The sequence below is a fragment of the Drosophila santomea genome, chromosome 2R (genome assembly GCF_016746245.2).
Source record: "Drosophila santomea strain STO CAGO 1482 chromosome 2R, Prin_Dsan_1.1, whole genome shotgun sequence".
Taxonomy (NCBI): Eukaryota; Metazoa; Arthropoda; class Insecta; order Diptera; family Drosophilidae; genus Drosophila; species Drosophila santomea.
Window position 1 is genome coordinate 18,239,822 of NC_053017.2, and position 24,818 is coordinate 18,264,639.

Below are 24,818 nucleotides of genomic sequence, written 5' to 3' on the forward strand. Positions count from 1 at the left end.
TCATATCGTTTTAGAGCAAACTGCAAAGACCTTTCCCATCATACGTCCCGATGAGCGCCAATTAAAATGCCAACCCACCGGTGTGGATAATGCGACAATAACAGCGCCTCTGGCCAAAACGAAGGAAACGAAGGACACAAATCCCGAAAAGCTTAACCTCTCTGGACGACCTTCTCGTCCTGAAAGCCAGCTGTCAATGGCAGGCCACACCTGCGCTAATGGGCCAGGGAATATGACAATTCACGGGGCTTCTACTCCTGCTTCTTGGCTTTATTACTTTCAGCAGAAAGTCGCGGGGGGCTTGGCGGCACATTTAATTAGTGCATTTTCCTTGGCGTCTCAGGCTTCTGACCTGGCCTAAAAAGGATTGGCAGCAGAACGAGTGTAAGATCGCACCGTTTAATTGAAGGCGACTTTCTGGCCCCGGGCAAATAACATTATCGGGTGAATTGAAATTGCATTATGCGCCATTAGGCAAAGAAGGCCCTCATTGAATTAGGCAAACACAATTAAAGTTAGGGGACAAGTCAAAGTTTGCGCCTGTGATTTCGGGTAGCTGTCAGAAAAATTCGTCAGTGTTACAGAGTTAAAGTCAAAAGTCATGTCGGTGACAGGAAGTCCTTGAAAAGCTGTCACCGAGTGTCAGGAGCCAACAGAAAACTTGTGTGTGGCAACACTTGTTGATTTTTCCGAAAAGAAACGAAAAGTTTGTCGGTTTCCTTTTTTTTGTTTTTTTCTTTTTTTTTTGGCTTCCTCGACCTGTGTCCACCGCAAGGCAAAAAGGTAAACTCTGTCTCAAATTGGAAAGCGGAAATTGCAGGCAGCACATTTTGTATTCTTTGATGCTTATAAATTAGGTTTGAACCGAAAAAGTCGAGCGAAAAAAACTGCTGCCTGCTGGATAATATAAAGGAGATAGAGTTCCTCGAGTGGACATGGAATGGTAGGAAAACCCGAAACCCGCAGCTGGTCAAAAGTTTTCGCCAAGAACTTCGGGCCAAGGCGATGACTCAGGGCATGTGGTCCAGGCCAAGTCGCTTCCACATGCCCAAAAAAACCAATTATAACGTGAAACTTTGACTCAGCTCTTCTACACACATTTATAGTACATTTGTGAACACACGAAAAAAGGGTCTAGCTCTTTAAATGGCTGACTAAGAAGAGCCGAAAATTATTTATATATGCGGCATGCTGACTTGTTGCCGTTTTAAATTATTTATGGCCCAATTAGTGGGGTCGAAACAAACCAAAAAGCGGGCAAACCCGCGACTTGGGTATCCAGTTTATTGATTTGTTTTGCATTTCGCACAGACAGCCACAGAAACAGAAACTTTATTGCCCTAACCCTAAGCGAGTTTTTGGCCCAGAGCGGAGAAATATAAATAAGGACACGGCGAGTCCTTTTCTGTATGCACTAGAACTCGTATCCTTTGGCATGCATTTCTACGCTGCGAATGTCAATGGAGCAACTGAAATATGGAAATAAATTGCCAATGCCACGGGAATCCGAATAGTGGGGGGAAAATTGAAAACTTTATGCCACCGGAGGTGTTACATTTCTGAAGAATTACGGTCTGAAAGGATAATGCTGTGCAGCTTATGAACGACAGTGCACTGCAGTGTGATGAATAAGGCTAAGAGGAAAATGTCCTTAAGCCTTGCTCTTAACCCATTAGCACGGTGATTTTCACACTTTAACTTTGCGGTCGTTAGCGGGAAAATTAAGCCGTTTTAAAGCGGATTAAATAGCTTTGCCAGCGGCATTGATTGATGTGCTGCACTGCTGTGGAAGCAATCAATTAAGCGAACAACGATGTCAAACACTTTGCACTCGATTTTGATTGATTTCCTCGGCAATAAGATGCTGTTAATAAAAGAGCAGGCGTTTTATCGCAATCTGCATCAGTAATTAGCTAGCAATAGAACTCCTTATACTTGACATATAAAAATGGCTATATGCTCCTAATTGCATTTGGTAGGTGACAGGCACCTACTCAACTTCGCTGGCAGCTGCTGTTTCAATTCGATTTGCATATAGAATGTTACCCACTTGCATTGACAGCCATTGGAAATTGTTTTGAAGCCATCAGCAGCACGAGAATTGAGCAAGTTCCTGCCATTGCACTCAAACAGCTTAAAGTTCCTTTGCCACTGAGTCGTTTCAAAGTTCAAAGTTCAAAGTTGCCAGTTTCCCCACCGAAAACAATGATGCAATTCCTTAAGCCGACAAGAGCAAATATTTAATTAGCCAATGTCCTCGCGGCCAGAAAACCACTAAGCAGATGAGAGAGGAGGGCACATCCTGCGGCCAAATTCTCATCGCCAGCCACGGGCATTCGAGCGTAAAAGGCACGTCGGATGTAATACACTTTATGGCCAAGGACTTTGGGGGAATCCCCGCCGCCATCGAGGCGCTTAGTTCGCCCCTATTCATAATACGTCCACACATAATTAAGGAGATTTGGCCGCAAAGGCAGAATGAACACATAAATCACATTCATACTGAATGCCAGGACGCGGTTTTAGTTATAGATGAAAGCCGTGCTACGAAAGTCCTTTTGATGGAAAGTGTCATAATTACTTTGGATTTATTCAGTTCTGTCCGCTGAATGAGCCCTTGGTTTATATTATTTATTTTAGTTTCTTTTGTGAGAACCACAAGTTGAGGTATGTGTATTTTACGGCGCATAATCAATACATTCCCATTTCTGTACCTACAACCTCTGTGTTATTTACCTAGTGTTCCACCATATTTAAATACGCTTCTACGCTCGCCTGCCCTTTGACCTGATGCCAACTTGTTAACGTCTGAGTTTCTACCCCGCACTCCAAAATGACCCCACCTCCAGAGTGTCGAGGATGGCGTTAATTAAAGCAGCTGCTGAAACCCTTTGAAAAAGATTTCATTTCATGTATAGTGGCCGCCTAAGCGACTTATAATTGAGTTCCGTTTTGCGCGCTGCTGAAGTTGCCATTTTATGCGCACAATTTGGTTAATTAAAATGCTACAATTGCGTTGGCATTTTTGTGGCGCCTCATTTGACTGCCGTCGCTGCCACTTCCTTCTCTTATCCGAGTCCTTCAGGTACGGAAGGCAAGAGTCCTTGTCGCTGGTTTTTAAGCACAAGGATCTTCAAGGCGACGCCAACGGCGATGGCTGCACACGACGCATATGTTGACGGAAGTTCGAAAGTTGAGGGGGCATTGAAGTTGGAGACCTGCCACACATTGATGTGATTGTATTTGCGCCTTTGCCACACTTTAAACACAAGTTTCACAAGGAGTGCGCTTGCGAGTGCTTTGGTTTTTGTTGCACTTGATTTTCTTGAACTTTTATTAAAGTGCCACTTTGGGCTTTTCAATTAGGCTAAGCACGGAAACACGGCGCAACCACAATCGCCACTTCCGGCGGATAGATGAAACCACGTAGTATGCAAAAGGGGAAATAACAAAAGGAATCTCGGCATATTAAATGAAGAGAACAAGCGTTTCGTGCATACTTCGAGCACATTAAAATTTTATCTTTATTTTATTCTTTTATTTCGGCATGCAGCTGAAGTGGAATATTTACATTTGTATTCGTCTGGACTTTGCTTTTATCTGCACCACGCTTTGGAATTTGTATACCCTGTAAAGCGCGGGGTAACTTGGCTTTCATCGAAATCAAAACTAATTGATGTTTAAAAAAATCTGTTCTTTATAACTTAATACAATAAACAAATATAGCTCATTACTACTACTGTTAGTTAAAATCCACAAAATGTAATGTATTTTTAATGGGTATCTGACTTGTCTGAAATATACTTGCAACAGCCAAGGCTTCTAGTTTTTTCTGCACTTGCATGGCCGCCTTTCATGCAACATTTATGAGCATTTTGGGGCACAACTGGCAGTAGTTTCTGTGAATTTTGAGAACGCTGAAATATGCGCAACGTATTCAGCATAACATTTCCAGCAGGGAAAGCTGACTGAAACGCTAAATGCAGATGCCAGATGCCATTTAGATGCTAGGTTGGCCAAATCGTGACCTTTAAAAAGATTAAAGGAATGCGGCAATCCTTTTTTCCCTACTCGAGTCAATTAAGTCATTAAACTTCGCACCGTTTTGTGGAGCTCGGACCCAATTAGCTTTCAATTATGCCGTCTATGGGTTGCCTTTTCATAATCAACCAAAATTTCAATTAATTAAAATGTAACTGAGCGAAAGTAGACACCTTCTAGGACTCTACATCGCATTAAAGTTTTATGGAATATTCCCAGTAAAGAAGCCAAGATAAGCCGCCAAAATATTTTCTCCATCCTGTCAGCTTCATAAAATGTCGGTTTTGATGGAAACTTTTGCACATGAAACTTTTTGTTCGCTGATTATCGTGAAAGAGTTTTCAGTTCCGAGTTCCGAGATCCGAGTTCCGTTTCGCTGTATTGTTGGCTTGCCAAACTGTTGCATACTTTTAGGAAGTTGAAAAGTGCGGAACATGTGTTTGCCATGTCAACTTTGGGCATATATGCGTGTAGCCATAACAGCTACACATCTTGTGAATTTTTTTGGAGTACATCAAAGGCGATAAGGAAAATCTCCCCCACAATGAAAACTCACCAAAGGAAAACCGCAGTGATAATCCCCCCAAAAAAAGAAGACACAGATCGAGTACTCCGAAGTAAATAGACCATTTATTTAGACGCTAGATTTTCTTGTTTACACAGAGAATTAATCCATTTGCACATTGAGTTACATTCAACAGCTACAATTGGAGTTCATAGCATTGGTTGGGTTGGGTTGGGTTGGGTTGGTGATGGGGCTCTCAGCTGTTCACATATACGACATCTAACAGTTTAAAACGATTGAACTAACTTATGTTGCTTGCTTGCTCCGCTTGGTACTTGGTTTCGTCCTTTCATCGCTAATCGCACTCCAGCATTTAATATGTAGTACTAGCTAACTAATCGCACTCGCAGATCTGCGACACGGAAGTGGAATTCAATAAAAGTTCAGTCTCTTAAGATGCAGTTGCTAGGGATTTGAATTTGTCTACACCGAGTTCTCCTCGAGTCCTTGCTGGAATTCGAGAACGATTATTAAGGTCTCCGAACGGCTGACTACTCCTCAGCTCTGGTTCTCAGTTCTCACCCTCATCAGGGGACTAATAGCCCGGGGCATTACGCTCAGAGTGCTGCCGGAACTCATGGCATTCGTCGCCGCCAAAGTGGGCATCGTGTGCAGGGCATTGTTGGAGCCCCGGTGGAGCGAAAGTGGGGCATGCTGACCCACCAGCGTGGTGGTGGTGGCCGAACTCACGCACGACTCCCGCTTGCCACGCCCATAGTAGCTGGTCAAAGGTCTACAATGGAGTTGGTGTCAAGATAACCCATCACTTCTCAGCCACGAGTGCCACATAACTTACCGCATACTCTCGGCTCGCGGGGAACCACCGCCTTTCGTGAAGCTTTTCGTCGTGTAACTGCCAAGTTGGAGAAGGATTGCATAGGAAAAGTTAACATACATACGTTAGTAGAGATAGCTGATGTTTCTAGTAACAAATCTAGTACTGCCACACTTTACTCAAGGTTTGTATGATAGGTTTACCATTAAAGCCATTTTAGTAGCTATACCTACAACCCAGTTGTTTCTTATTCAAGTTTTCAGTCCTTTCTTTTTGAGTAGTGTTTTATTCTTAGGTGTACTTACAATCAGACTTAAAAGTTTCGACTACTTACCGTCGGTTCTGGTTCAGTTGGATGGTGCGCGTGTCCCGCCACGTGGAAATGTGGTGTCTTAGTGCATTTCGCACCTCCGAGTTGAGGAAACAGTAGAACAGCGACACCGAGAATCCCTGCGGCAAAACACACAAACATTTCCTTAGAAAGAAGTAGCTAAAAGGTTTGTCCTTTGCCACACGAAACCCACCTGAGTGCTGAGTAGTACCGCTCGCAGTACGGCAAACATGTGACCCATTAGGCCGGACTCCGATGGACCGGCGAGCACCACCAGGTAGGTGATGCCAAAAAGTGGGATTAGCACCAGCAGGGCCTTAGCAGCTTTCCGATACTGACGAGTCTCCACTGTATTGGCCGAGCGCAGCTTTGTGATAAGAACCTGAACGAGATGCAAGCGGATAAGCTGGCTCAGTATTTTCGACAGTTATCAGTCGGAAAAAATATTGATTGTTAAAATTTTTCTAAAGACGTAAAAGTGTTTCAAGGAACTAATAATAGATGTGAGCTATTGAAACAATTGTTTTATGGTAACTTTTTCTATCTTCTGTTAAGTTATTTTTAGAGTGCCTATATTTTTTTTCGGTGTACATTCCATACGCACCCACATGATGCGCAGCAGGAAGGTGAGATTGATTATCAGCACCGCACAGACAGGTCCCTGGTATATCCAATCCACATGGGTCTCCTGCATCCAGGGGCAGTTGATTTCGTACTGTCGGAAAGGAAACAAAAGGAAGCGTACTCACTCTCCAGGGTTCTCTTCCATTCCCAAAATAGACATACCTTTTCCGGGGTGCTGTAGGTGACCGTCAGGCTCTTGGCCACTGCCCAGGTGACAACAAACAAGGCCGGTCCACCTGTCAGCGGGAGGAAGACTTAATTGGGCTGGCCCACACACTCGGGCATTCAAACTTACCCCAGCCTATGGAGGCGTAGATATTAAAGCGCAAATTATCCCCCGAGAAGGTCTTAACCACCAGCATGTACAGGTACAAGCCCTCGACCAGCATCCAAAAGAAGTTGGTCAGGGTGAAGAAGTGGAACAGTGTGATCAGGGCAATGCAGCTGGCCACTCCACTTCGGATGGAGATCTGTTGATTGAGTGGTAACCATTAGTTTTAAGCTGCCAGCGCCTGTTTATAGTTTCCTTTCATTGTGGAAAGCTCCCCTTTCGAGCTCGAGTATGATTTAATAAGCCAGCAATTGCAATTATCTGGCAGTCATAATGCTCACCTGGACGGACAACAGGAGTATCCAGAACAAAGCCGACATGATGTACGTGAAGAACAAGTTGGCGTGGATGGTGTTGCGCAGGCAACGCAGCTCCCTGTGGCACAAAGACATAGATAGGGTTAGTCGGGGGGCTGGGCAAAAATAAATGGGTATCGGGGTCACCAGGTGGGAGGGGCGCACTCACTTGAAGTAGGCGAAAACAATCAGCGCCAGCGAGAGCGATACCAGGCTGAGGGCATATCCAATGTAGTAGATAATGGTGGGCAGCTCCACGATGACCTCGAACTCCGGCACGGATTCGGGGGCGGGCAGGTGGGCGCAGGCATCGTAGTTGGTGTACTTCTCCCAAGTTCCATTGGCGTGGCAGAACCTCGTTGCGTTCTCTGGTCAAATACAAAAACGCACGCAGCGGAAAATGTAAACAGTTTTTATAGTAGACTCGTCGTCCCATGCACTTTGATCTTTATCGGGAAAGTGCCTTCCCGGCCTTTAAAGGGATGTGCAAAAATTCCAAATAAATTACATAACTAAGCGGGAGTCTCTATTTTAAAGCTCAGTTTAAATAAAGTTAGGGAATTGAAAGGAAAGGTCAAATTATGACACTGGTACTTACTGCTGCTGTCGTAGTGAATGCCCTGCAGCTCGTCCATGCACTGGAGCACCGCCAGGGTACCGCGAGCTGTTCTCGGCCAGCACAGGATCGAGTCGAACTGGGTGAGGCAGTGGCCACTGTCGTTGCCATAGGTGGAGGCCTCTATGTGCTCCTGCACCAGGCACTGCAGCTCCACGCTCTCGGCGATGCCGTCTAGGTTGTGCAGATCCAGGAGCGGATCACTGCCGCTGGCATTCAGCGAACTGATGTGGTCGTGGTCACTCATTCTACATCATCCTGGCACTTGGCATCTCTGGTACTGAAAGAAGTCAGTTTAAAGTTCAGGCAAAGACTGTAAAATACTTGAAGCGGAGGGAAATCATTTGAGGTGCTTTAAAAATGTAACTTTTAAACATTTTTCAGGTCATTTTAAAACATTATATTTTTCGAATCTTCAGGCATTGTCTGGTAATAACTGAGTGTAAAATATTAGTATTTATATTATATTATATTATCATACTATGTTATATTAGTATTGTCTGGTAATAACTGAGTGTAAAATATTAGTATTTATATTATATTATATTATCATATTATATTATATTAGTATTGTCTGGTAATAACTGAGTGTAAAATATTAGTATACTATATACTATAGTATCGTATACGAACAAAAATATTGTTATTTCCCACTGTTATTTCCATTTCCCCTTCGATTTGACAACACATTCATAATACTCCCCAGCAGAGTTCGTTCAATCAGAAAGTTATAATTCCCTCAATTGTTAGGGGATTCCCCGGCGGTTGGCTGTAACTAAGCTGTCGGGCAAAGTTCAATTGGCAACCCTTCTGCCCGCTTCACCGCAGCCAGTGGCATTTCGCCTGTGTGCGTTAATTGCATTGGCCATGTTTCACCGACTTGGGGCCACGCCCACATCGAACACGGCTTAAAGGACCACCAACTCGGCGGCAAGGAGGCTTTAAGTCGAAGACCATTTCTAGGGAAAACAGGGTGGCTAGATAAGTAAAAGCACAGGCCCAGTGCCATAAAAATTCATTAGTTTTGCCATCAAAGGCGGACAGAAGCGTCAGCAAATCAGCGGAACGGCAGGCTGCCTTTCGGTCTCGTTTGCCGCACTGATATGTGCCCATAAAAAGCAGGAGGAAGGACCTCAGTGCGGGTGCTGGTGATAGAAATTAGAAAAGCCAACTTCCGGCCAAAGATTGTGGCCTTTGTGGCCTGGTTCGGCTGGGTTCTCAGCCTCAGAGGCGAAACCTCGCATTTATGTTCTGATAATAAATGGCATAAATGATGCATCGTTACATTAATGCATGACATAAAAGCAGGCGGCAAGTAAGACACACACACGCATACAATATATTCAAAATGTAGATGGGCCTGTGCACAGTGAGCTAGAGAAGTTATCTGCACGCTTTAAAATTTAAGCGGAAGTGGTTTCCACTTTCCACTTAGCAGTGAAATACACTGCCTACATTAGTAGGCAAACAAGCAAGGCGAAGCCATAAGCAAACGTAGAAACTTAGGTCCACTTGTACGGAAAATGGTTATTTGCAAAAGGATACCCAACCCAAAGCAATTACTTTCGGTGGAATTTCCGATTTACTCGGACGGCGCATTCCCGAGGTGATTTTCTAATTGGCACAGGAATTTCCAGCCACAATATGCCAGCCATGAAATATTAAACCCGCAGGGAAATCGAAAATTCTGCCCCAAAGCTTGGGTGCTCCACTTTTGGCTGCCACTGTGTTCGCCTTCGTATTTTTCTTTCCATTGTTGCTACTGTTTGTTTTTACCCGTAAATTAACGCAATGCATGTACATAAAACAAAGGCTGGCTGATTATTACTGCACGGCGCACATGCTTGCACGTCCTTTCCGGAGTTTGCCAAGGTCCTGGGTGCTGGATCCTTGGGTCCTGGTTCATTAGCCACTGGCTTACTTATAACACATACGCCCCGTTGCCTTCATTTCTCAGCTTCGCACGCTCACCACAACGCAGATGAGTTAGGACCGCATCTACCAGCCGCAATTTTAAGTTGAAAAGTATATTATTTAAAAAGGGAACGAACGGCGAAAGACCGCCTCTAATTACCTCATAAATAACGTCGTGCGAAATTAGCAGGCCTAAATTATGGCCGTCGTAGCTGCTAATTGCATATTTGATTTCAATTAATTCAGCAGACAGGCCCAAAAACCCAAGAAGCACACATTTCAAATCGGCGTGCGAATGCAAATACATTCTGACAGCTCGCATGGACAAATCTCATTTATGGCCAGCCAATTTGACGAATGTCCGCCCGCCGGGCAAAACTGGCAAAACAAATTCAGCTTGGCCGAATCATCGCCGGCATAAAAAGGACATTACCAGCAATACATATGTATGTATACGGAGACATAAGAAATGGATGGTGCTGCAAGGAGACGGACAAATCGCACCGCACATCGTCCTTTCTGCTCCTCTGCCTCTTTGCACATGCTATTATAGAAGATTGTATCTAATCTCGTACGATTGCACACAATGGATTTGCCAAAGGCGACACACAACAAAAAATGGGGAATTGCTGGGAGGGAGTTTGCTTGTGGGTCCTTTACTTCTTTTTTTTTATTCCCCCAACCATGTGAGAGGATCTGCAATTTCCTGCTGCTATAATGCTTATAAATGTTCGCCCGCAATCGCCGGGGATTTCTTTAGGGGATTGAAAACAAAATAACAGTGCGAATAGTGGCAGGCGTTCTCATTTTCCACTTATCCAACAAAATATGCAGACTAAAAATTAAATTCCACTTTTTGCAAATGCCTTGAAGAGCGCTCTTTTCTACGCCCTCATATGCATACCTTTACAAACATTCCGCCAATGGGCAGGTCACCACGGCAAAAGTGCTATTTTTGGTTCTCATTAATGTAGCTCATTAAATTTTATATGCATAAGCTGGCTGCTGCAAACAAAAAAAGGAAAGCATTTAAAATTTATAAGCGTGCCACACAAGAGACCAGCGGCACATTACGTATACGCAGCATGGACAAAGGCTGCTTGGAAAGGCAGCACCCAGGCATAAGCGTATAGAAAGTTTGTAATTAAATTGCTCATTTAAGCGTGGAAACAATGAATTCGATCGGGAATAGTGAGGGGAATGTTCGGTGGCAATATGTAATCCGGAGAAAATATATTACTAATTTTATTCATCCGCCTTGGGCGCTTAAATGTTATTGTTCGAACTTCTCTGGACTCTCCTCGGTGGCCGATAAGGAAAACCCAGTCTAGACAAGCCAACATCATAATTTGCAGGCACGCACTGCCATTTCCATTTCCATTTCCTGCTGAGCCTGAGCCTGATCTGCTGGCCACTTTCCATGCTTAAGTCAGCACATATCCTTTGGCAGGAGGATGGAATGGTATGGGATGGTATGGGATGGGGCAGACACTCCAGCGATGGCCAACAAGTGTTGCGTTTTATTGTCTGGCCTTTAACAGCTCTCCTTTGTGTGGCACGTGCAGGCGCCTGCATTTGGAGTTATGTACGTGAGGGATCTCCACTCCTGCGGATAGTCCGGGGCATAAAACCATAAAAATTCGCCGCAAAAGAAACGAAACCTGGCCACCAAATCTTTTATTTATTGGCTCAATAAAAATTTGGTTTAATGCATTACAAGTGGCCGAAATGCCACGAAGATTGCCGGAGATTTACTCAGCTTGCAAAGGGGAAGTCCTTAAGGCCATGGCAACAAGTCCTTCCTGTTTAGCAGTTTGTTTATTAGAGTTGGTCATGGTGCATGGAGTTGGCAGGGGGATTTCTGATCTCTGGCTGGAATTTACCCAATCGATAGTGCAAACACGCAAAACAATGCCTCTGCTGCCCACTAATACCCATACTCTCGGCTCTTTTAGCCGCAGAGTTTTTGCTTTAGTAACCGATGGCATTGTGTTCAGCAATTGAGCGTGTGTGTATGCACTGGCATTTTAATTAACCACAATTTCTTGCTGCATCCTGAAAATGCTCACCTTCCACTCCTAGTCAAAGTTCTATCCGCAGAATGGGATGCCTTTCGCCACTCACACTCACGCTCACAATTTGCGTTGGAATTCTTGGGATTACTTGCGTTTAACACTGGCACTGGGGGACCACAAAAGCGCCGGGAGGCGGGTCCTTTGTCCTTTCGACCACTGACTTGACCCGTCCTAAATGCGTTTAACGCCTTCTAAGCTGCGAAATGATTATGTTTAAGCGATTTTTGCTGGAGTTGGTGTTTTTGCTAGTTGCCTTGGTTATTGACACACGCCCATTTACGTGGGCCAAACTTTATTGTGTGCACATTTATATGCGGGATTATTTGTTATAGCGACATTTGAACATTTCCAAATCACTCAAAGCCATCGACTTGCAAAGTTATTCGGCATTAATGTGGTAATTATTGGTTATTTCTTTTCTTTTTGCTAATTAAAATTTTCATTTCTCTCTTGGCACATTATTTAAAAATTAGTTTCCACTTTAACGGCTCTGTAGAGCAACACAATGGGTTTGCGCAGGTTTTGAAATTCCGAAGCGAACCGCACTCGTTCACATGCCGCTGATAACTGAAGGGACACCCGAAGGATGTGTCTTAACAAGCCTCGCCTTCTTACCAAAAGGCGCCAATTCTGGGTTCCACAATGCGGAAAGCTCGCAAAGCTGCATTCCACAAGCTGTTGCCAAAGCTTTTCGCCGGGCAACAGGTGGAACATCCTGGGAAGGGAAGGGGGTTGGGTAAAAGGACCTCAAACAGAAACCGATTCAATTGCAGTTCTAATGCCTGAAAATCTACCTATTTGATTTATGCAAATATGTGCCGAAGCCTCATGTTTGCCCAGCATTTCGCTGCCTGTTTGTTTAGGGCATGCGGCAAAAGGGATACCCAGGACTCAACAGAATTCGGCCGGATTCAGGATTCAGGACTCGATAGTGATGTGAAACTCCAGGCAGGCCGTCTTTGAAGTCGCAGGCTGATTTAATTGTGAATTTCGGAGCCCGTGCGGAACACCTCTCACGTGGGCCTAATCAAATTAAACTCAATCTCAAGTGGCAGCGCCTCGGGTCTGCTGACAGTTATTGAAATATCAATATGGCTAGGACTCGGGGAAAATGGTTTCCCGGAAAATGTCGGAAATTAAATTGTAGCGAAAACAAGGGCAACATTTTTATTTACAGCCCTGCTAAATTTTATATCACAATGATAAACATTTAGACGGATGTCCTGGCTGCTCGGAATGCGTGCGACACATGAGGGTTGCTGTGTGGATTTTGAGGGCGCAGGCACAAGGTTTTGGGGGCGGGTATATATCCCCAACCAAACTGTTTGATTTTCAAACAAATGCTAATGTCAACTGCCACTCAGAGGCATTTAAATTCCAATTTAAAAAATGCTTTCTCTCGATGCCAAAAGCAAAGACATGTTCGTTGTCCTGTTTCGAGTCTCTCTCCCCGTTTCTCTGTTTCTCCGATTCTCTGACCCGTTTTTAAAGCGTTCGTCCTGTCTCATGCATATTTAATGTCACACGCATTTCAGTTTTTTTTTTTTTTTTTTGCGGGGGACATTTTTCTCTTTTTAAATGCTTTTCACATCTTTGCACATGAAAGTTTTTTAATTCATTTCAGCTTTGTTGCCAGCATTGTTTCGATATTCAATAGCAAATGGGTTTTCAATGCTTGAGGAAATGGGAAAACTAAAAATCAATCAGAGTATGAAACTGGGAAAAGCTAGCATTCGGATTATGCATTTGCCTTTCCTCCATTTAAATAATGTACTGTGCAGCATTTAAGCCTGCCATAAGCACAGAGGAACTCCGATGAAATCGTTTTATGCCCGAAATGCCATCAGCTTAGTGGTTGGGAACATAAGGAGCAAATCACTGAGCAGAAGACCCAACGAGCACACAAAAGCGAACAGTTTTCGCACACGCACAGTTACACTGGAAAAAAGGTATTCACGTTTCCAGTCAAATTATAATAAATGTATCAGCATTGTAACAATATAAAGATATATATATTCTTTATCATATATTATTGCTTGTGCATAACATCTAGATCTATGATAAATTCAGTAGATTTTCAGATCTACGCAACAAGTTCTACGCAACAAGCGCGTTATATGGACAGCTGAGAAAGCATCCGCTCAGTCTCCTCAATATCGCCGATTCTCTTGCTGATTCTGGTAATCTCGTCCTTAATGCTCTGCTCCATGGGTCGTTTCTTCAGCGCCCTTATGTAGGACGAACGGGCACGATGGTATTTACCCAAGGCGTCGAGGGCACGACCCACCTGGCAGAGCGCCCACCACGAAGGATGGTTTCTGGTCACGCGGCGCAAGTCCTTCATGGCATTGCAGACGCACTTGGGCCGCCGCATCTTGTTGAAGCAGACCATCAAGTTTTCGAGGAGGCCGATCAGCAGTTCAGTTTGCTGGCACTCCTGCTCGAAACTGCTCATTCTGCAGTTCTTCAAGGAGCTAATCGCTTTCTGAAAAACGCTTCCTGCTCTGTGATAAAGCGAACGCGTCATCCAAGTTTTTCCTGCCCGGAACAGAGTTTGTGCCCTGCGATAGATCACGTAGAAGAGGTCCTCCTTCACGTTGGGTATGATTGAGTAGTCGTTGTCATCCACATGGAAGAGGCCATGAGTCGTGGACTTACGGTCAAAACCGCCTTGCTTGTAGGGGCGCATTGTTCGATATATTACTATATATGCTATTCTTGAAATAGTCAATTGCTTACTCGAGCAATCGTAAATTTTGATTATGCCAGCGTCTACTTACAAGGTAAAAGTAGATTTAAACAAAGGTGGCAGCTGTTGAACAGTGAATTCCAAGCCCACTTCTCGCAGTGTACACATGCATGACAGCTGGTGGTTGGTGGGAGCACTCAACAATTACTTAGCTGGCATCTTCAACACCTCGGTGTCAAGGGGGTCTCGTCTTTCAGCATTGCCATTAATTACATGCCGCACTAATTAGGCTGTAACGGAATAGCGAAAGGATTACACGGAGCATCACCTGGTTGCCGGTTCTATGATTCACTCGGCTCTAGTCAGCGTTAATGTGGCATCGATAATGGTTTTGCCCAATTTACGACTATACTTCTGGTATTTCCCCAGTTCTTGTCACGCACGAGCGCTGCTCGAATAAAATCGAGTGGCATCGAGTCCAGTCATCAGTCAGTCAACCTTTGTGCCGCACAGCCTTCGGCAGACCCATTGAACCAACCAACAATGCCAGACGACCCGACTTCATTACAAGCCCATTAAAAGCGGTCCGAAATTTGGCTATATAAAGCGGCCGGCGGCGAGCTAGAAAAATTTTATTTATTTCACGGCACCACAGTGAATCACTACATTTTAAATATGCATAAATATGCCATTTGTTTTAAGTTTTTACTCATTTTTCTGGATTGTTCGCGAGCGGCCTTCAACTGCTCAGCACCGCCGAATTTCAATAACTTTGTAAGAGGAATTAATCGTGTAAAAGCACCTGTAATAAAAACCCAATCTTGTAGGACATCAACACTTGCTGTCGCACCCCGGAATTGGATATGGGTGATGTGCCCCAGAAGTGCCACAAATATGTAAGTGGCCTAAAGTCGGCGAACTCCAAATATCCCAGCTATGCTCATCTGGTAAATATTTGCAAATGAGTAAGGAAATGACATCCCTTTAACTTCTGCCCATAATGCAGTGCTATCCTGATTGCATCTACCGCGAGACGGGTGCCATGGTCAATGGAAAAATTAAAGTGGACAGAGTCAAGCAGTACTTGGAAGAGCACGTTCATCGGCGGGATCAGGATATCGTTTCCCACATAGTGCGCTCCTTCGAGTCCTGTCTGGCCAACGGTGCGTATGTGTGATGCCATTGACATTGTTGCTCACACTATGCCCACTTACTTTCAGTCAAGGGTCACATGAAGTCATTAAACATCGAGTCCTATAAAGTGCTGCCCCATGGCTGTTCGCCCTTTGCCGGAATCATTTATAGCTGTGTGAATGCCGAGACTTTTCTCAATTGCCCCGCGCAAATGTGGAAAAACGAGAGACCCTGTAATTTGGCCAAGCAATTCGCCGAGCAGTGCAATCCACTGCCCCATGTTCCGCTGCCCAGCAGTTGAGCAGCTGAGCAGCTGATGCTCCATTTAGATTGATTTATTCGATGTAAACATGCATTTAAAGTAAAAGTTTTGTCCATTAGGTTTAATCTGTCGCCAGCCTTTTAAATGACATTAATATCCGACCTCGATTTGTTGACCATTAGCCAGCAAATTGACCATGACTGCCGAGTGCGGGTACTTTTCGTCTGCTTTTTATTGGGCTTTTTGGGCTTTGATCAGACAAAGTTCGATGTTCGATTGGGCAAGCCGCAATGAACCAGTTAACCTTTGTCAGCTGTCTTTTGTTCTGTTCGGGGTCTCAAGCTGCCTTCCAGGACTTTGTGATAGGACCTGAGGTAATATAATCCATGGAATTACTACTAGATTATAGTGAAAACGCATACGTACTTGTAGGCCTATGAAGGTGCTAACGATGTGGCCCCGTTTGGTGAAGAATTTCCGGAGGAGATGGACGGGGATTTAATGGTGTCATTCCAGGATGTACAGCATGATGGAATTGTGGATACCAATCTGCTGATGAAAGCTCTAATGCAGCATGCCAATCGTTTGGGCATGAGTTTGGAAGAACTTGGTGAGCAGTCGGACTCATAGTGGCATGGTAGTTTAGTTTAAAGATAGGTACTTTACAGCAAGCTTAAATATGCAGCACGAAGATGAGGAAGCTATGAACCAACTTGGTTGTTCAGCTGAGCAGGATGTATTCGGATACCCAGAAAAGCCCACTTGGCGGGATGTACTCTTTAACTAAGCCAAATAAATGTCATCACACAGTGATCAAAGCAGCTGCAAGTATGTGATTTATTTCACTTTAATAGTCCCATTTACTATAAGTCATCGCAGCGAATGTTGTACTCCCTGGCCTCATTGCAGCTGGGACTCTTGCTCCAAGCCCTATCCGGGCAATTGCGATAGACATATCGATGGGCACACAGACCATACATTATGGCCATTGAGCCACATTTTCCGGTGATGGACACACGGCGGCGTTTCAGGGTCTTAATAAGTGCCTGCTCCTGGGTACTGCAGCTCCTGAATCCATCCACATACACGTGCACAAATTCATCAGATTTCAAAATGGTTTTCATCATCTTCTCGATATTATCCAAGTCCAACTGTGTGCCGTTCAATGCCTTCGCCGCTTGAAAGAAGCACTCAAAGCTGCACTGAAGGATCGGGTTAGTCAAATGCAAATTCTGTGGGTGAATATCAGTAGGCTTACAGGTGATATATGGGCGCCATTGATCAAATACTGACTGCACTTGGAGTTGAAACTTGAGAGGTCCAGAGAAGGCAGCTTGCAGCAGTTTTTCAAGGCCTAGAGGGTATAAACTATTACTATCCCAAGTCTCCTTGAAATATCGTACCCACAGTTACATCCGGCCTTTTGGAGCAAATGGGATCGGCAGCTCGATAAGCTGGTAAAAATACTAGAACACAAGTCAGCAGGTGAAGCATTTCGAGTTACTTCTGCGGCATTACCATTCCCCAATATTCATATATACAATTTGAAGCGGATATCCCAACGACTTTTAATGCGGCCCATTTACTTAAAGCATCCCATTAAGCAAATGCAGTATACATTTGTATTTTTATTATATGCCTTTAAAGTAGGCGACGACTAGAACCACGTGATGGTTTCGCACAGTTCATGTTCTGCAATCGGGCCATTTCGCAAGATTCAGTGCCGGACCAGCTGGATGATGGACAGTGATTAAAGACATATCTCTGGGTACAAAGTCCATAGAAAACTGCAAAGGGAGAGCACTGTTCCGCTTTTTCTTGGGGGCGAAGCCTCCGATTGCTCATCATCTCTTGCACAGAATCCGAACAGCCCATTAGACCATTGAAATAGACCTTCTCAAAGTCCTGATTACCGAAAAGCTTCTCCAGCATGAGTCGGGCATTGTCGGGATTAATAGCTCCGTTCACAACTGTGTTGGTCGCATTGAAAATGCATTCATACAGGCACTATGAAAACAAACAAAACTCATTCATTAGATGCCCAACTTGATAGGCATTAGCTTTGACTTACGGGTGAAATTCTGGGAGCACCAACGGGCATATATTTACCACACTGGCTTTTGAACTGGTCAAACCGAAAAGTGGGATAGGCGCAGCAGTCCTTGACAACCTAAAAGCATAGGTAACCAATATATTGATCGATCATAAAGGATAATACGTTACAACTCACATTGAAATCCTGTCGACGCGTGCAGTCCACATCGATGGGAATACTCGCAGCCATCGCCACCAATGAGCAGATCAGCAGGGCTATTGCTATTTGCCGGGCCATTATTCTAGTAAGTCTGAGCTCCGTCTGGTACAAGCGGCTTACTTTATAACTCCAGTTCCGTGACGCTCCTCCAATTAATCGAGCACAGCAAAACAAACACCGATTTCAAAATGTGCAGTCATGGTGATGGAGTTATAGCGGTCAAAGTCCAACATCATGTCCGATTGGGGGCTCGGCTTGAGCCAGACAATTGCAATTAAACTTAAGCTCATCAGCTTAAATGCGATCATTACAACGTTATAGAACTTGAAAGCCAGACAAACAAATATAGGTGATCCCTAATTACTAAGCCGATAGGAGCTTTGAGATGATCAGGGTTAGGAAACTGGCCAGGAGCAAATGGTGTCCCTCCGAATCCATCGGCTTACACCCTTTGCCCGTTAGCCCATCGTCTTTTGCCTTGAGTAGGTTCGTCTTTTCGTCCAGTTTCTTTGTGCAACTGGACAACAGTTTCTGGAGATCATTGCACATCGCATCCTCCATCCAGTATTCACGCGGACAGCTGGCGGTTAGGTATACCATGGTGCACTGGGCATGGAGCATGGCATAGGGCAAGCAGGTGGAGGAAGCCATGCCCATCATTTCCGACACCTGGTTGGAGTAGAGCAGCAGAAAGTCGGCGTGTCTTGAGCCCAGAGCCTCGCAAGTCTCGTGGGCCTCCTTCATGGCGGCTCCGTATTTCTCGTAACCATTCAAGGGGCTGTAGAGGCTGGTGATCATCATGTAGAGCTCCGGCTTGTTGATCTGGTTTTCCTGATTCATGAGGTGCCAGTGCCTATACAGACACTCATAGCGGCACTGCGGAATGATTCTTTGTCAGCACATTGAGAGACGTATCCACTAAGCTTACTCACAGGACCAAAGTCATCCCAATACGGTGTGCAATTGCTGCCGACGAATAGAAACTTATCCAGAAAGGACTTTCCACAGCAGTAGACCAACTTTTGTGTGTTCAGAAGCTCTGTACATTTCTGCAATCCCACCATATCATTCAAGGCACTATAAACGAGCAAAGGAAGCCACAGGAAGCCAAGTAGATGCAGCACCGAAGACATTTTGGAGTTGCCTTTGTGTAACCAGGACAAGAATTAAACGTACAATTTTGAAAATGTTTGTTTTCCCCTGCCAAATGAAGTAAATTACAAAGTAAGACCTTCACAGTTTTAGTGGGTTAATGTGAGGATAGTCAATCTTTTCATGTCATCTCCCTGCTAACCACACGCAAGCATATTTTTCAGCAATAAATTTGATCATTCGGCTGTGGAAGCTTTAGCTATGCGGACGGGGCGTATACTTGTTGCCTTCAGTTTGTTGTGTTTCATAGTTCCCTTTCGGGCAGCAAAGTGCAAGGCAGCGCCCAAATCCGTGCAGGTAAGTGTATATATAATAATTCCCTCGATGCATAGTTATATACCTATAGTTATCTACAGAATGTACACGTTTGCTGTTCAGCGCCCCTGCCAAACTGGGCAGTTTTCAACAGAGAGTGTCATAAATCGGCCACCCAGGCCAGTGTAAGTAGTAATAGTATATCTCACAGCCAAGTTAATTATGCGAACTTCCTCATCCAGTGCCGTTTGGAATGCATTTTTAATGCCAGCTCAGTTCTGCAGGGAAATCGATTGAACCAAGCGAAAGTGCGACCCATGTTGGAGCGGGCCTTCTCCAGCGAACCCACCATCGATGTGTATGAGTCCAACTTTGCCAGATGTTCATCGCTGGTGAGGAGCAAGTACCAGGAGCTTTCTCCGCTGAGTCGTCAGAGCGACGCCTGCGACAGACACGCCCTCTTCTACAGCCTTTGTGCGTACGCTCGCTTGATATACACCTGTCCGGAAAAAATGTGGCAAACAAATAACAGGATGTGCCAGGAGGCCAAGGCCTATGCGAAAAAATGTCCATGGGCTGCGCTGAAAATGTTTATGCGGAATACTTAATAGATGTTAATACAAATATCTATCTATGGAGGATTTTAGAGCACTTTGTTTTTATTTTTCACAGGTTGCGTGATCATGTCGAGAACACTGTGCTCACATTGCGGTCGATAGCCCCCGCAGTTCCCATTCCGACCATCCAGTTCGGCGACGTAGTAGCGCTTAGGTAATTCCTCGTATCGAGAGCTACTGGGACTGAACATTACATGGACTAGGCTGCCCAGAACACCATTGAGATCCCCCAATTGGTAGCTATTTGCCTCGCAAATCAGTCTTAATAAGCAGTTGTCGCCCGATCCAAGTCCATGTCTGAAAGGTATATACAAAGTGTATTGGAGTTTAAGAGCCGACAATTGCTGGAGTTTCTCTTACAATTCAAAGCGATGGCTGATAATCTCATAGAACTTGGTACGTGAGAGTAGTGACCTTCTCTGACGATCTCTGCCCACCGGATCACCCATGCCATCCAAGGGGAATCCCTGGAAGAAATCCTTGTAGTCATCCTCCTCCTCTTTCGGTGGTGGCTTTGGTTTTGACTTGTGCTTTTTCTTATGCTTATGCTTGGGCTTATTCTTGTGTGGCTTAGAACCAGGTTTCGGCTTAGACTTCTTCTTTTTCTTATCATGATGATGGTGCTTGTGTTTGTTTTTGTTTTTGTGCTTGTTACCAGAGTGCTGATCATCATCGTAATAGTCATCGTAAACGAAGTCTTCATGCTCATGATGGCCATGGTGATCACTCAGTAAACTATCATCATTTGTGCCATTTCCATGTCGCTTTAGAGAGAGAAATGATTTGAGTTTGATCGCCAATGTATCAATTGAAATCTTACCAAAAACGGTGGTTTCTTTTTCCAGGTTCTTGGCAAGTCGTAGGACGCTTCGAAATTATAGGATAAAAAGACTTTTTCAAACTTTAAGTCCAAAGGCAAAGCGATGGCCACAAAAAGCTAACCAAGTCATGAATAATTAATATTATCCAGCATTATTCAAACTTACCCAAGAAAAACTTACCGAAGATGCTCCACCCGTACTCCAAACAAATTTGGCCTGCGAAGCCTTGAAATATCCCAAAATCAACAGAACTAAGAATGTTCCACGTCCATCCATTGTATCCAACCACCCTGATTCAACTGAAGACTTCGCTTTGGAAAGCCAATGTGAAAACCTTTCTTTCCGGCTAAAAGTGATGATCCAATTAATGAATTCTAGTTTCTGGCAGCGAAAGTTGCTAATTGAAAAGCCAGTCAATTCAGGCCACATGGTGTGTTCTAGTAACAGATTTACGAGTCATTTTAGGTATATTTTTTCTATATTTTATTGCGTTCTATATGCTTAAAAATCGCTTCGAAAGGTTCTGATATGAGCTCCAGAATACTTTCGCCACAGCCTGGTTCGTAGAAATGGCAATGACCGTTCCAACCATCGTGTTCCGCCTGGTAATAGCGTAGTGGTAACTCTTCAGACTCCGATGTGCTGGGACTTTAAAGTTCAAGAAGTTATAAGAAGTTCATAAGTTGATGCCTAAATAATACCTGAATAAAACGTGCATTAAGCTGCCCAAGACGCCGTTGAATTCGTCCAATTGAGCAGCACTTGTCTCACAAATCAGTCGCAGCAAGCAAGATTCACCTCGAAATCCACTTCTAAAATACTCAGCTAAATTAGCATGTCCAGGACTTCATTGATAATAGCTTATAGCAAAACCAACCTTTTTAGTTTATCTATGAAAATGTGATAGATATTCGAACGTGTGAGCAAGGATCTAACTTTGCGTTCTTTGGACTGGACTTCAGTGGTGTCCTCCAGTTCCTCACCTCCTGCATCATTTTCCTGCACAGTGCAGTTTTTGCAATCAGATGCGAGTTTCCGAGAAGACTCCGCATCCGTATCAGTGTCCGTATCAGTGTCGTCCACAACTTCCTCCGACTCTATGGGACCATTTTGCTGGAATTTGAACGATGGGTAAATAACCAAACATTACTCCCATTCTGGTTGAACTGTTAATTGTGCCACAAAAGCGTGTTAATTGTCAACAAATGTGGCGTTTTATAGGCGTAAACAACCCTAAAATGAAACTTACAAATATTGTCCATTTCTCCCAGTTTGCGGGCAAATTGTAGTTGGCCTCAAAATTGTACGAGACAAACACATTTCGATGGGGCAACTCGAGGGGAACGGCGATAGCGGCGAAGATCTAAAATCAAGATGATTTGGGTGTGCACTTCTAAGGCTAAATAATTCTTGAAGAACTTACACCGTGGGTGCTGGCTTGTGTAAAGGCCACAAAGGAGTTGGTTAGGTCGAGGTAGACGGTTAAAAGGAAAACCAGGCCAAGAAAGTGGCTAGTCAAATTCATTTTCCCGAAACAGAGATAGACGATAGACCACCACGATGAGCAGACAGCAACTGAATTGCAATCCACGTTAAGCACTCGCAACAAGTGCGTGGCGAACGCCCAGCAAGTGGCCGCTAATTTGATAGGTAAACCCCCAGTAAGATGCTTGGTTTGGTTCTTGGTCAGTACTCCAGTTTATTTGCGCCGTCGTCGGCTTACAATATCGCTCAAAGCCTGTTCCAGTGGCACGGAAACGAGGTCCAAGATGTTGTGATCACAGCTTTTGGCATACGCGGCGCACTCCTGGTGCTCTCGACCATCCCATTCGGCCTGGTAATACTCGTGGGGCAGGTGCTCATCCTTGGAGCTGCTGGGACTGTAATAGTAAGAGAAGTTTGATTGATTTTGGATCTTCATTTAAGGGCAGTTACACTCTGACCTGAACATTATGTGAACCAGGCTGCCCAAAAATCCATTAACTTCGCCAAGTTGTGACGCATTTGTATCGCAAATCAAGCGCAGCAAACAGGGTTCAGCGGAAAACCCTGACCTACAAATATATTTAACTATTGAATATTTTAATTTAATAGCCTTGATAGTTTGGCACCAACCTTCTCAGCTTATCCCTTAGCATTGCATAGAAAACCGAACGACTCATCAGAGTTAAGGCACGCTTTTCGCGCGATGCTGCTTTAGTTGAGTTATTATTTGAGGAAGTGCTATTTGTATTTGCCTCAATTTTCCAATCTGTGCAATTCTGGCAGTGTCGACCTTTGGCCTCACGTCCCGTGGTGGGATATGTGAGATAGCTGTCCTCAAAGTCCTGACCCATCTAAAAATGTTGACGAACAGAGCGTTGAAACAAAAGACTCAAGCAGCGAACCTCTATATGCAACCCACCAAGATCGGTGGATATTTGTACACGTGTTCCGGCTGATAGTAATTGAACTCGTAGTTATAGGACAGAAAGACATTGCGATGTGGCAGGCCAATCGGCACCGATATGGCCATGAATATCTAAGAAGTCAAAAATCAATTTTTAGACCACAGATCACTAGCAATTGAGTTGAAATTACCCCATACTCGGAGTTGGTGGTATAAAGTAGCGCAGATTTAACCAATTTTAGGTTATTTATTATGGCACAAAGCAAAAGAAATGGTACAAATGTCAATGTTCTGTACATGGTATTGAAAAAATTCAAGAATATCCAATGGTAAGCAATTTCCGATGTTCGACTCTGAGCGTTTTAAAACCAACTGGAGGCCGCCTTGGGCAAAAGTCGGCAAGAAAGGTGCGTGTCCAAGAAGCTGTTAATTAAAACGAAGAATTGGAAATCGATGTCGGGTCGAATTGGTTTAATGCAGATAAAACTGTAGGCGCCCGATTTACTATCCAGTTTACAATCTTCCATTTCGTCTATCCAGAACTTCCCTGAGAACATCGTGCAATGGCCTTGATATCAAATCCAATACATTCTCTTCGCATTGGCTCGCATAAGATGAGCAGTCGCCATACCGAAGGCCATCCCATTCCGCTTGGTAGTAGGTCTTGTCGAGATTCTCGTCACTAGAGCTGCTGGGTCTGCAAGAGGAAACCCCGATGATTGAGTGTGGTGCTAAAAATATCTTTCGCTTTTATGAGTTAGCATTTGGGCTCTGAGCTTTCATTAGCATATGCAGATAGTGAGAAGATCTTACACTTACGTGAACAAGATATGCACTATGCTGCCCAAGAGTCCATTGACTTGGCCAAGTGTTGAGGAATTCGTTTCGCAAATCAAGCGAAGCAGGCAGGACTCAGCAGGGTATCCTGTCCTGTAAGGAATTCCTTTAGTAAATATGCCTTACAAAGTTTTTTAAATAAAACAAACCTTTCCAATTTATCCTTGAGCATTATGTAAAAATTGGTTCGACTCATAATCGGCAAAGGTCGTTTTTTGGTTGAACTATTAGCATCCACAGAACGAAAGGACCTGCTGCTGCTGCTGCTATCATCACCACCGGTGGTATTATACGTCAAATAACTATCCTCCCAGTTGTCACCCATCTAAGCAGGACGAAATGTATTTGTTGGGATAAATCTGAGCCTGTAAAAACTCACCAATATCGGAGGATACTTGTAGATGTGCTCGGGCTGGTAGTAGTTGAATTCATAGCTATACGAAAGGAACACATTGCGATTCTTCAAACTGAGAGGCACTGATATGGCCATAAAGATCTAAATATTTTGAGTACATGCATTTATGCTGGAATGGAAACAAATACAATATTTACACCGAATTCCGAGTTGGTTTGGTATATCAAAGTGGAATCCACACAGGCCAACTTTAGAAGAACAAGACAGGATAATGCCAGAAAATTCATTTCTTTAAAATATCCTTAAGCTTTCGCGGCCAAGAACTGACATCCAACTAAACCGCCAAGCGCCCAAGATGACAACTTTTATAGAATCGCGGGACCTGTTAATTGATGGCCGTGTGTAGCCATCATAACTAACCACAGGCTGCCGATGCTCCAAAGTAACAGCAGTCACGACCACAGACCAAGAATTCGGCAAAAATA

At 44.2% G+C, this 24,818-nt stretch overlaps 12 protein-coding genes across 14 annotated transcripts; 3 read left to right on the plus strand and 9 right to left on the minus strand.

Moving 5' to 3' along the window:
• Nucleotides 1-4,657: 4,657 nt before the first annotated feature.
• LOC120446034 (diuretic hormone receptor) lies at nt 4,658-12,108 on the minus strand. Its single transcript, XM_039626797.1, has 12 exons — nt 11,563-12,108; nt 7,562-7,859; nt 7,133-7,331; nt 6,949-7,042; nt 6,632-6,806; nt 6,499-6,572; nt 6,317-6,427; nt 5,906-6,094; nt 5,716-5,831; nt 5,403-5,459; nt 5,129-5,339; nt 4,658-5,056 (listed from the first exon to the last, which is right to left on the minus strand). Exons 2-12 carry the CDS (start codon nt 7,824-7,826, stop codon nt 5,030-5,032), a joined length of 1,518 nt encoding a protein of 505 aa, XP_039482731.1. The 5' UTR covers nt 7,827-7,859; nt 11,563-12,108; the 3' UTR covers nt 4,658-5,029.
• Nucleotides 12,109-13,520: 1,412 nt separating this feature from the next.
• LOC120445521 (inactive peptidyl-prolyl cis-trans isomerase shutdown) lies at nt 13,521-14,379 on the minus strand. The gene has a single exon (XM_039625980.2). The coding sequence runs from the start codon at nt 14,255-14,257 to the stop codon at nt 13,682-13,684; it is 576 nt and encodes a 191-aa protein (XP_039481914.1). The 5' UTR covers nt 14,258-14,379; the 3' UTR covers nt 13,521-13,681.
• A 369-nt stretch (nt 14,380-14,748) lies between these two features.
• Nucleotides 14,749-15,705, plus strand: LOC120446463. Its single transcript, XM_039627465.2, has 4 exons — nt 14,749-15,031; nt 15,085-15,204; nt 15,264-15,420; nt 15,478-15,705. Exons 1-4 carry the CDS (start codon nt 14,933-14,935, stop codon nt 15,690-15,692), a joined length of 591 nt encoding a protein of 196 aa, XP_039483399.1. The 5' UTR covers nt 14,749-14,932; the 3' UTR covers nt 15,693-15,705.
• Nucleotides 15,706-15,943: 238 nt separating this feature from the next.
• LOC120446464 lies at nt 15,944-16,440 on the plus strand. Its single transcript, XM_039627466.2, has 3 exons — nt 15,944-16,027; nt 16,086-16,263; nt 16,322-16,440. Exons 1-3 carry the CDS (start codon nt 15,944-15,946, stop codon nt 16,438-16,440), a joined length of 381 nt encoding a protein of 126 aa, XP_039483400.1.
• Nucleotides 16,441-16,466: 26 nt separating this feature from the next.
• On the minus strand, nt 16,467-17,202 carry LOC122756395. 2 transcript variants are annotated; one of them, XM_039627462.2, is made up of 3 exons: nt 17,061-17,202; nt 16,912-17,007; nt 16,467-16,855 (listed from the first exon to the last, which is right to left on the minus strand). In XM_039627462.2, exons 1-3 carry the CDS (start codon nt 17,145-17,147, stop codon nt 16,517-16,519), a joined length of 522 nt encoding a protein of 173 aa, XP_039483396.1. In that variant the 5' UTR covers nt 17,148-17,202; the 3' UTR covers nt 16,467-16,516. The 2 variants fall into 2 exon arrangements, with proteins under 2 accessions (XP_039483396.1, XP_039483398.1); XM_039627464.2 differs by lacking the exon at nt 17,061-17,202 and having other exon boundaries at nt 16,467-16,850; nt 16,912-16,996.
• A 91-nt stretch (nt 17,203-17,293) lies between these two features.
• LOC120446462 lies at nt 17,294-18,019 on the minus strand. Its single transcript, XM_039627461.2, has 3 exons — nt 17,884-18,019; nt 17,725-17,823; nt 17,294-17,660 (listed from the first exon to the last, which is right to left on the minus strand). The coding sequence occupies exons 1-3, from the start codon at nt 17,983-17,985 to the stop codon at nt 17,295-17,297; spliced, it is 567 nt and encodes a 188-aa protein (XP_039483395.1). The 5' UTR covers nt 17,986-18,019; the 3' UTR covers nt 17,294.
• A 251-nt stretch (nt 18,020-18,270) lies between these two features.
• On the minus strand, nt 18,271-19,137 carry LOC120446461. Its single transcript, XM_039627459.2, has 2 exons — nt 18,840-19,137; nt 18,271-18,783 (listed from the first exon to the last, which is right to left on the minus strand). The coding sequence occupies exons 1-2, from the start codon at nt 19,038-19,040 to the stop codon at nt 18,271-18,273; spliced, it is 714 nt and encodes a 237-aa protein (XP_039483393.1). The 5' UTR covers nt 19,041-19,137.
• An 84-nt stretch (nt 19,138-19,221) lies between these two features.
• Nucleotides 19,222-19,960, plus strand: LOC120446465. Of its 2 annotated transcripts, XM_039627468.2 has the most exons (3): nt 19,222-19,356; nt 19,416-19,499; nt 19,557-19,960. In XM_039627468.2, exons 1-3 carry the CDS (start codon nt 19,261-19,263, stop codon nt 19,920-19,922), a joined length of 546 nt encoding a protein of 181 aa, XP_039483402.1. In that variant the 5' UTR covers nt 19,222-19,260; the 3' UTR covers nt 19,923-19,960. The 2 variants fall into 2 exon arrangements, with proteins under 2 accessions (XP_039483402.1, XP_039483401.1); XM_039627467.2 differs by having other exon boundaries at nt 19,416-19,960.
• LOC120444928 lies at nt 19,958-21,028 on the minus strand. Its single transcript, XM_039624929.1, has 4 exons — nt 20,933-21,028; nt 20,752-20,868; nt 20,292-20,695; nt 19,958-20,228 (listed from the first exon to the last, which is right to left on the minus strand). Exons 1-4 carry the CDS (start codon nt 21,026-21,028, stop codon nt 19,958-19,960), a joined length of 888 nt encoding a protein of 295 aa, XP_039480863.1.
• A 200-nt stretch (nt 21,029-21,228) lies between these two features.
• LOC120446627 lies at nt 21,229-22,277 on the minus strand. Its single transcript, XM_039627687.1, has 5 exons — nt 22,176-22,277; nt 22,002-22,115; nt 21,630-21,865; nt 21,454-21,564; nt 21,229-21,400 (listed from the first exon to the last, which is right to left on the minus strand). Exons 1-5 carry the CDS (start codon nt 22,275-22,277, stop codon nt 21,229-21,231), a joined length of 735 nt encoding a protein of 244 aa, XP_039483621.1.
• Nucleotides 22,278-22,451: 174 nt separating this feature from the next.
• Nucleotides 22,452-23,440, minus strand: LOC120446073. Its single transcript, XM_039626852.1, has 5 exons — nt 23,333-23,440; nt 23,157-23,273; nt 22,868-23,088; nt 22,696-22,806; nt 22,452-22,632 (listed from the first exon to the last, which is right to left on the minus strand). The coding sequence occupies exons 1-5, from the start codon at nt 23,438-23,440 to the stop codon at nt 22,452-22,454; spliced, it is 738 nt and encodes a 245-aa protein (XP_039482786.1).
• Nucleotides 23,436-24,716, minus strand: LOC120446074. The gene is made up of 5 exons (XM_039626854.2): nt 24,531-24,716; nt 24,358-24,474; nt 24,128-24,303; nt 23,961-24,071; nt 23,436-23,838 (listed from the first exon to the last, which is right to left on the minus strand). The coding sequence occupies exons 1-5, from the start codon at nt 24,618-24,620 to the stop codon at nt 23,655-23,657; spliced, it is 678 nt and encodes a 225-aa protein (XP_039482788.1). The 5' UTR covers nt 24,621-24,716; the 3' UTR covers nt 23,436-23,654.
• Between the last annotated feature and the right edge of the window lie 102 nt (nt 24,717-24,818).

What these genes read in the sequence shown, in the direction of transcription:
- LOC120446073 (XM_039626852.1), bottom strand. Translation starts at nt 23,440, where the DNA reads ATGTACAGAACATTGACATTTGTACCATTTCTTTTGCTTTGTGCCATA. An exon ending in CCACCAACTCCGAGTATGGG is followed by an intron (nt 23,274 to 23,332) that starts GTAATTTCAACT and finishes TTGACTTCTTAG; the next exon opens with ATATTCATGGCCATATCGGT. An exon ending in ACAAATATCCACCGATCTTG is followed by an intron (nt 23,089 to 23,156) that starts GTGGGTTGCATA and finishes CAACATTTTTAG; the next exon opens with ATGGGTCAGGACTTTGAGGA.
- LOC120446465 (XM_039627467.2), top strand. Translation starts at nt 19,261, where the DNA reads ATGCGGACGGGGCGTATACTTGTTGCCTTCAGTTTGTTGTGTTTCATA. An exon ending in CAGCGCCCAAATCCGTGCAG is followed by an intron (nt 19,357 to 19,415) that starts GTAAGTGTATAT and finishes AGTTATCTACAG; the next exon opens with AATGTACACGTTTGCTGTTC.
- LOC120446074 (XM_039626854.2), bottom strand. Translation starts at nt 24,620, where the DNA reads ATGAATTTTCTGGCATTATCCTGTCTTGTTCTTCTAAAGTTGGCCTGT. An exon ending in ACAAGTATCCTCCGATATTG is followed by an intron (nt 24,304 to 24,357) that starts GTGAGTTTTTAC and finishes CGTCCTGCTTAG; the next exon opens with ATGGGTGACAACTGGGAGGA. An exon ending in CTCAAGGATAAATTGGAAAG is followed by an intron (nt 24,072 to 24,127) that starts GTTTGTTTTATT and finishes AATTCCTTACAG; the next exon opens with GACAGGATACCCTGCTGAGT.
- LOC120446461 (XM_039627459.2), bottom strand. Translation starts at nt 19,040, where the DNA reads ATGTCTTCGGTGCTGCATCTACTTGGCTTCCTGTGGCTTCCTTTGCTC. An exon ending in ATTGGGATGACTTTGGTCCT is followed by an intron (nt 18,784 to 18,839) that starts GTGAGTAAGCTT and finishes ATCATTCCGCAG; the next exon opens with TGCCGCTATGAGTGTCTGTA.
- LOC122756395 (XM_039627462.2), bottom strand. Translation starts at nt 17,147, where the DNA reads ATGCTTCACCTGCTGACTTGTGTTCTAGTATTTTTACCAGCTTATCGA. An exon ending in CCAAAAGGCCGGATGTAACT is followed by an intron (nt 17,008 to 17,060) that starts GTGGGTACGATA and finishes TATACCCTCTAG; the next exon opens with GCCTTGAAAAACTGCTGCAA. An exon ending in ATGGCGCCCATATATCACCT is followed by an intron (nt 16,856 to 16,911) that starts GTAAGCCTACTG and finishes CCGATCCTTCAG; the next exon opens with TGCAGCTTTGAGTGCTTCTT.
- LOC120445521 (XM_039625980.2), bottom strand. Translation starts at nt 14,257, where the DNA reads ATGCGCCCCTACAAGCAAGGCGGTTTTGACCGTAAGTCCACGACTCAT.
- LOC120446462 (XM_039627461.2), bottom strand. Translation starts at nt 17,985, where the DNA reads ATGGCCCGGCAAATAGCAATAGCCCTGCTGATCTGCTCATTGGTGGCG. An exon ending in CGCGTCGACAGGATTTCAAT is followed by an intron (nt 17,824 to 17,883) that starts GTGAGTTGTAAC and finishes CTATGCTTTTAG; the next exon opens with GTTGTCAAGGACTGCTGCGC. An exon ending in GTGCTCCCAGAATTTCACCC is followed by an intron (nt 17,661 to 17,724) that starts GTAAGTCAAAGC and finishes TTGTTTTCATAG; the next exon opens with TGCCTGTATGAATGCATTTT.
- LOC120446464 (XM_039627466.2), top strand. Translation starts at nt 15,944, where the DNA reads ATGAACCAGTTAACCTTTGTCAGCTGTCTTTTGTTCTGTTCGGGGTCT. An exon ending in ACTTTGTGATAGGACCTGAG is followed by an intron (nt 16,028 to 16,085) that starts GTAATATAATCC and finishes ACGTACTTGTAG; the next exon opens with GCCTATGAAGGTGCTAACGA. An exon ending in CATGAGTTTGGAAGAACTTG is followed by an intron (nt 16,264 to 16,321) that starts GTGAGCAGTCGG and finishes GGTACTTTACAG; the next exon opens with CAAGCTTAAATATGCAGCAC.
- LOC120446034 (XM_039626797.1), bottom strand. Translation starts at nt 7,826, where the DNA reads ATGAGTGACCACGACCACATCAGTTCGCTGAATGCCAGCGGCAGTGAT. An exon ending in TCCTGCTGCGCATCATGTGG is followed by an intron (nt 6,095 to 6,316) that starts GTGCGTATGGAA and finishes CATCTCGTTCAG; the next exon opens with GTTCTTATCACAAAGCTGCG. An exon ending in CAACTGAACCAGAACCGACG is followed by an intron (nt 5,460 to 5,715) that starts GTAAGTAGTCGA and finishes CCAACTTGGCAG; the next exon opens with TTACACGACGAAAAGCTTCA.
- LOC120446463 (XM_039627465.2), top strand. Translation starts at nt 14,933, where the DNA reads ATGCATAAATATGCCATTTGTTTTAAGTTTTTACTCATTTTTCTGGAT. An exon ending in ATCCCAGCTATGCTCATCTG is followed by an intron (nt 15,205 to 15,263) that starts GTAAATATTTGC and finishes CCCATAATGCAG; the next exon opens with TGCTATCCTGATTGCATCTA. An exon ending in CGAGTCCTGTCTGGCCAACG is followed by an intron (nt 15,421 to 15,477) that starts GTGCGTATGTGT and finishes ACTTACTTTCAG; the next exon opens with TCAAGGGTCACATGAAGTCA.
- LOC120446627 (XM_039627687.1), bottom strand. Translation starts at nt 22,277, where the DNA reads ATGAATTTGACTAGCCACTTTCTTGGCCTGGTTTTCCTTTTAACCGTC. An exon ending in GGGAGAAATGGACAATATTT is followed by an intron (nt 21,866 to 22,001) that starts GTAAGTTTCATT and finishes TTCAAATTCCAG; the next exon opens with CAAAATGGTCCCATAGAGTC. An exon ending in TTAATGCACGTTTTATTCAG is followed by an intron (nt 21,401 to 21,453) that starts GTATTATTTAGG and finishes TGAACTTTAAAG; the next exon opens with TCCCAGCACATCGGAGTCTG.
- LOC120444928 (XM_039624929.1), bottom strand. Translation starts at nt 21,028, where the DNA reads ATGGATGGACGTGGAACATTCTTAGTTCTGTTGATTTTGGGATATTTC. An exon ending in GTACGGGTGGAGCATCTTCG is followed by an intron (nt 20,869 to 20,932) that starts GTAAGTTTTTCT and finishes TGACTTGGTTAG; the next exon opens with CTTTTTGTGGCCATCGCTTT. An exon ending in AAAAGAAACCACCGTTTTTG is followed by an intron (nt 20,696 to 20,751) that starts GTAAGATTTCAA and finishes CTCTCTCTAAAG; the next exon opens with CGACATGGAAATGGCACAAA.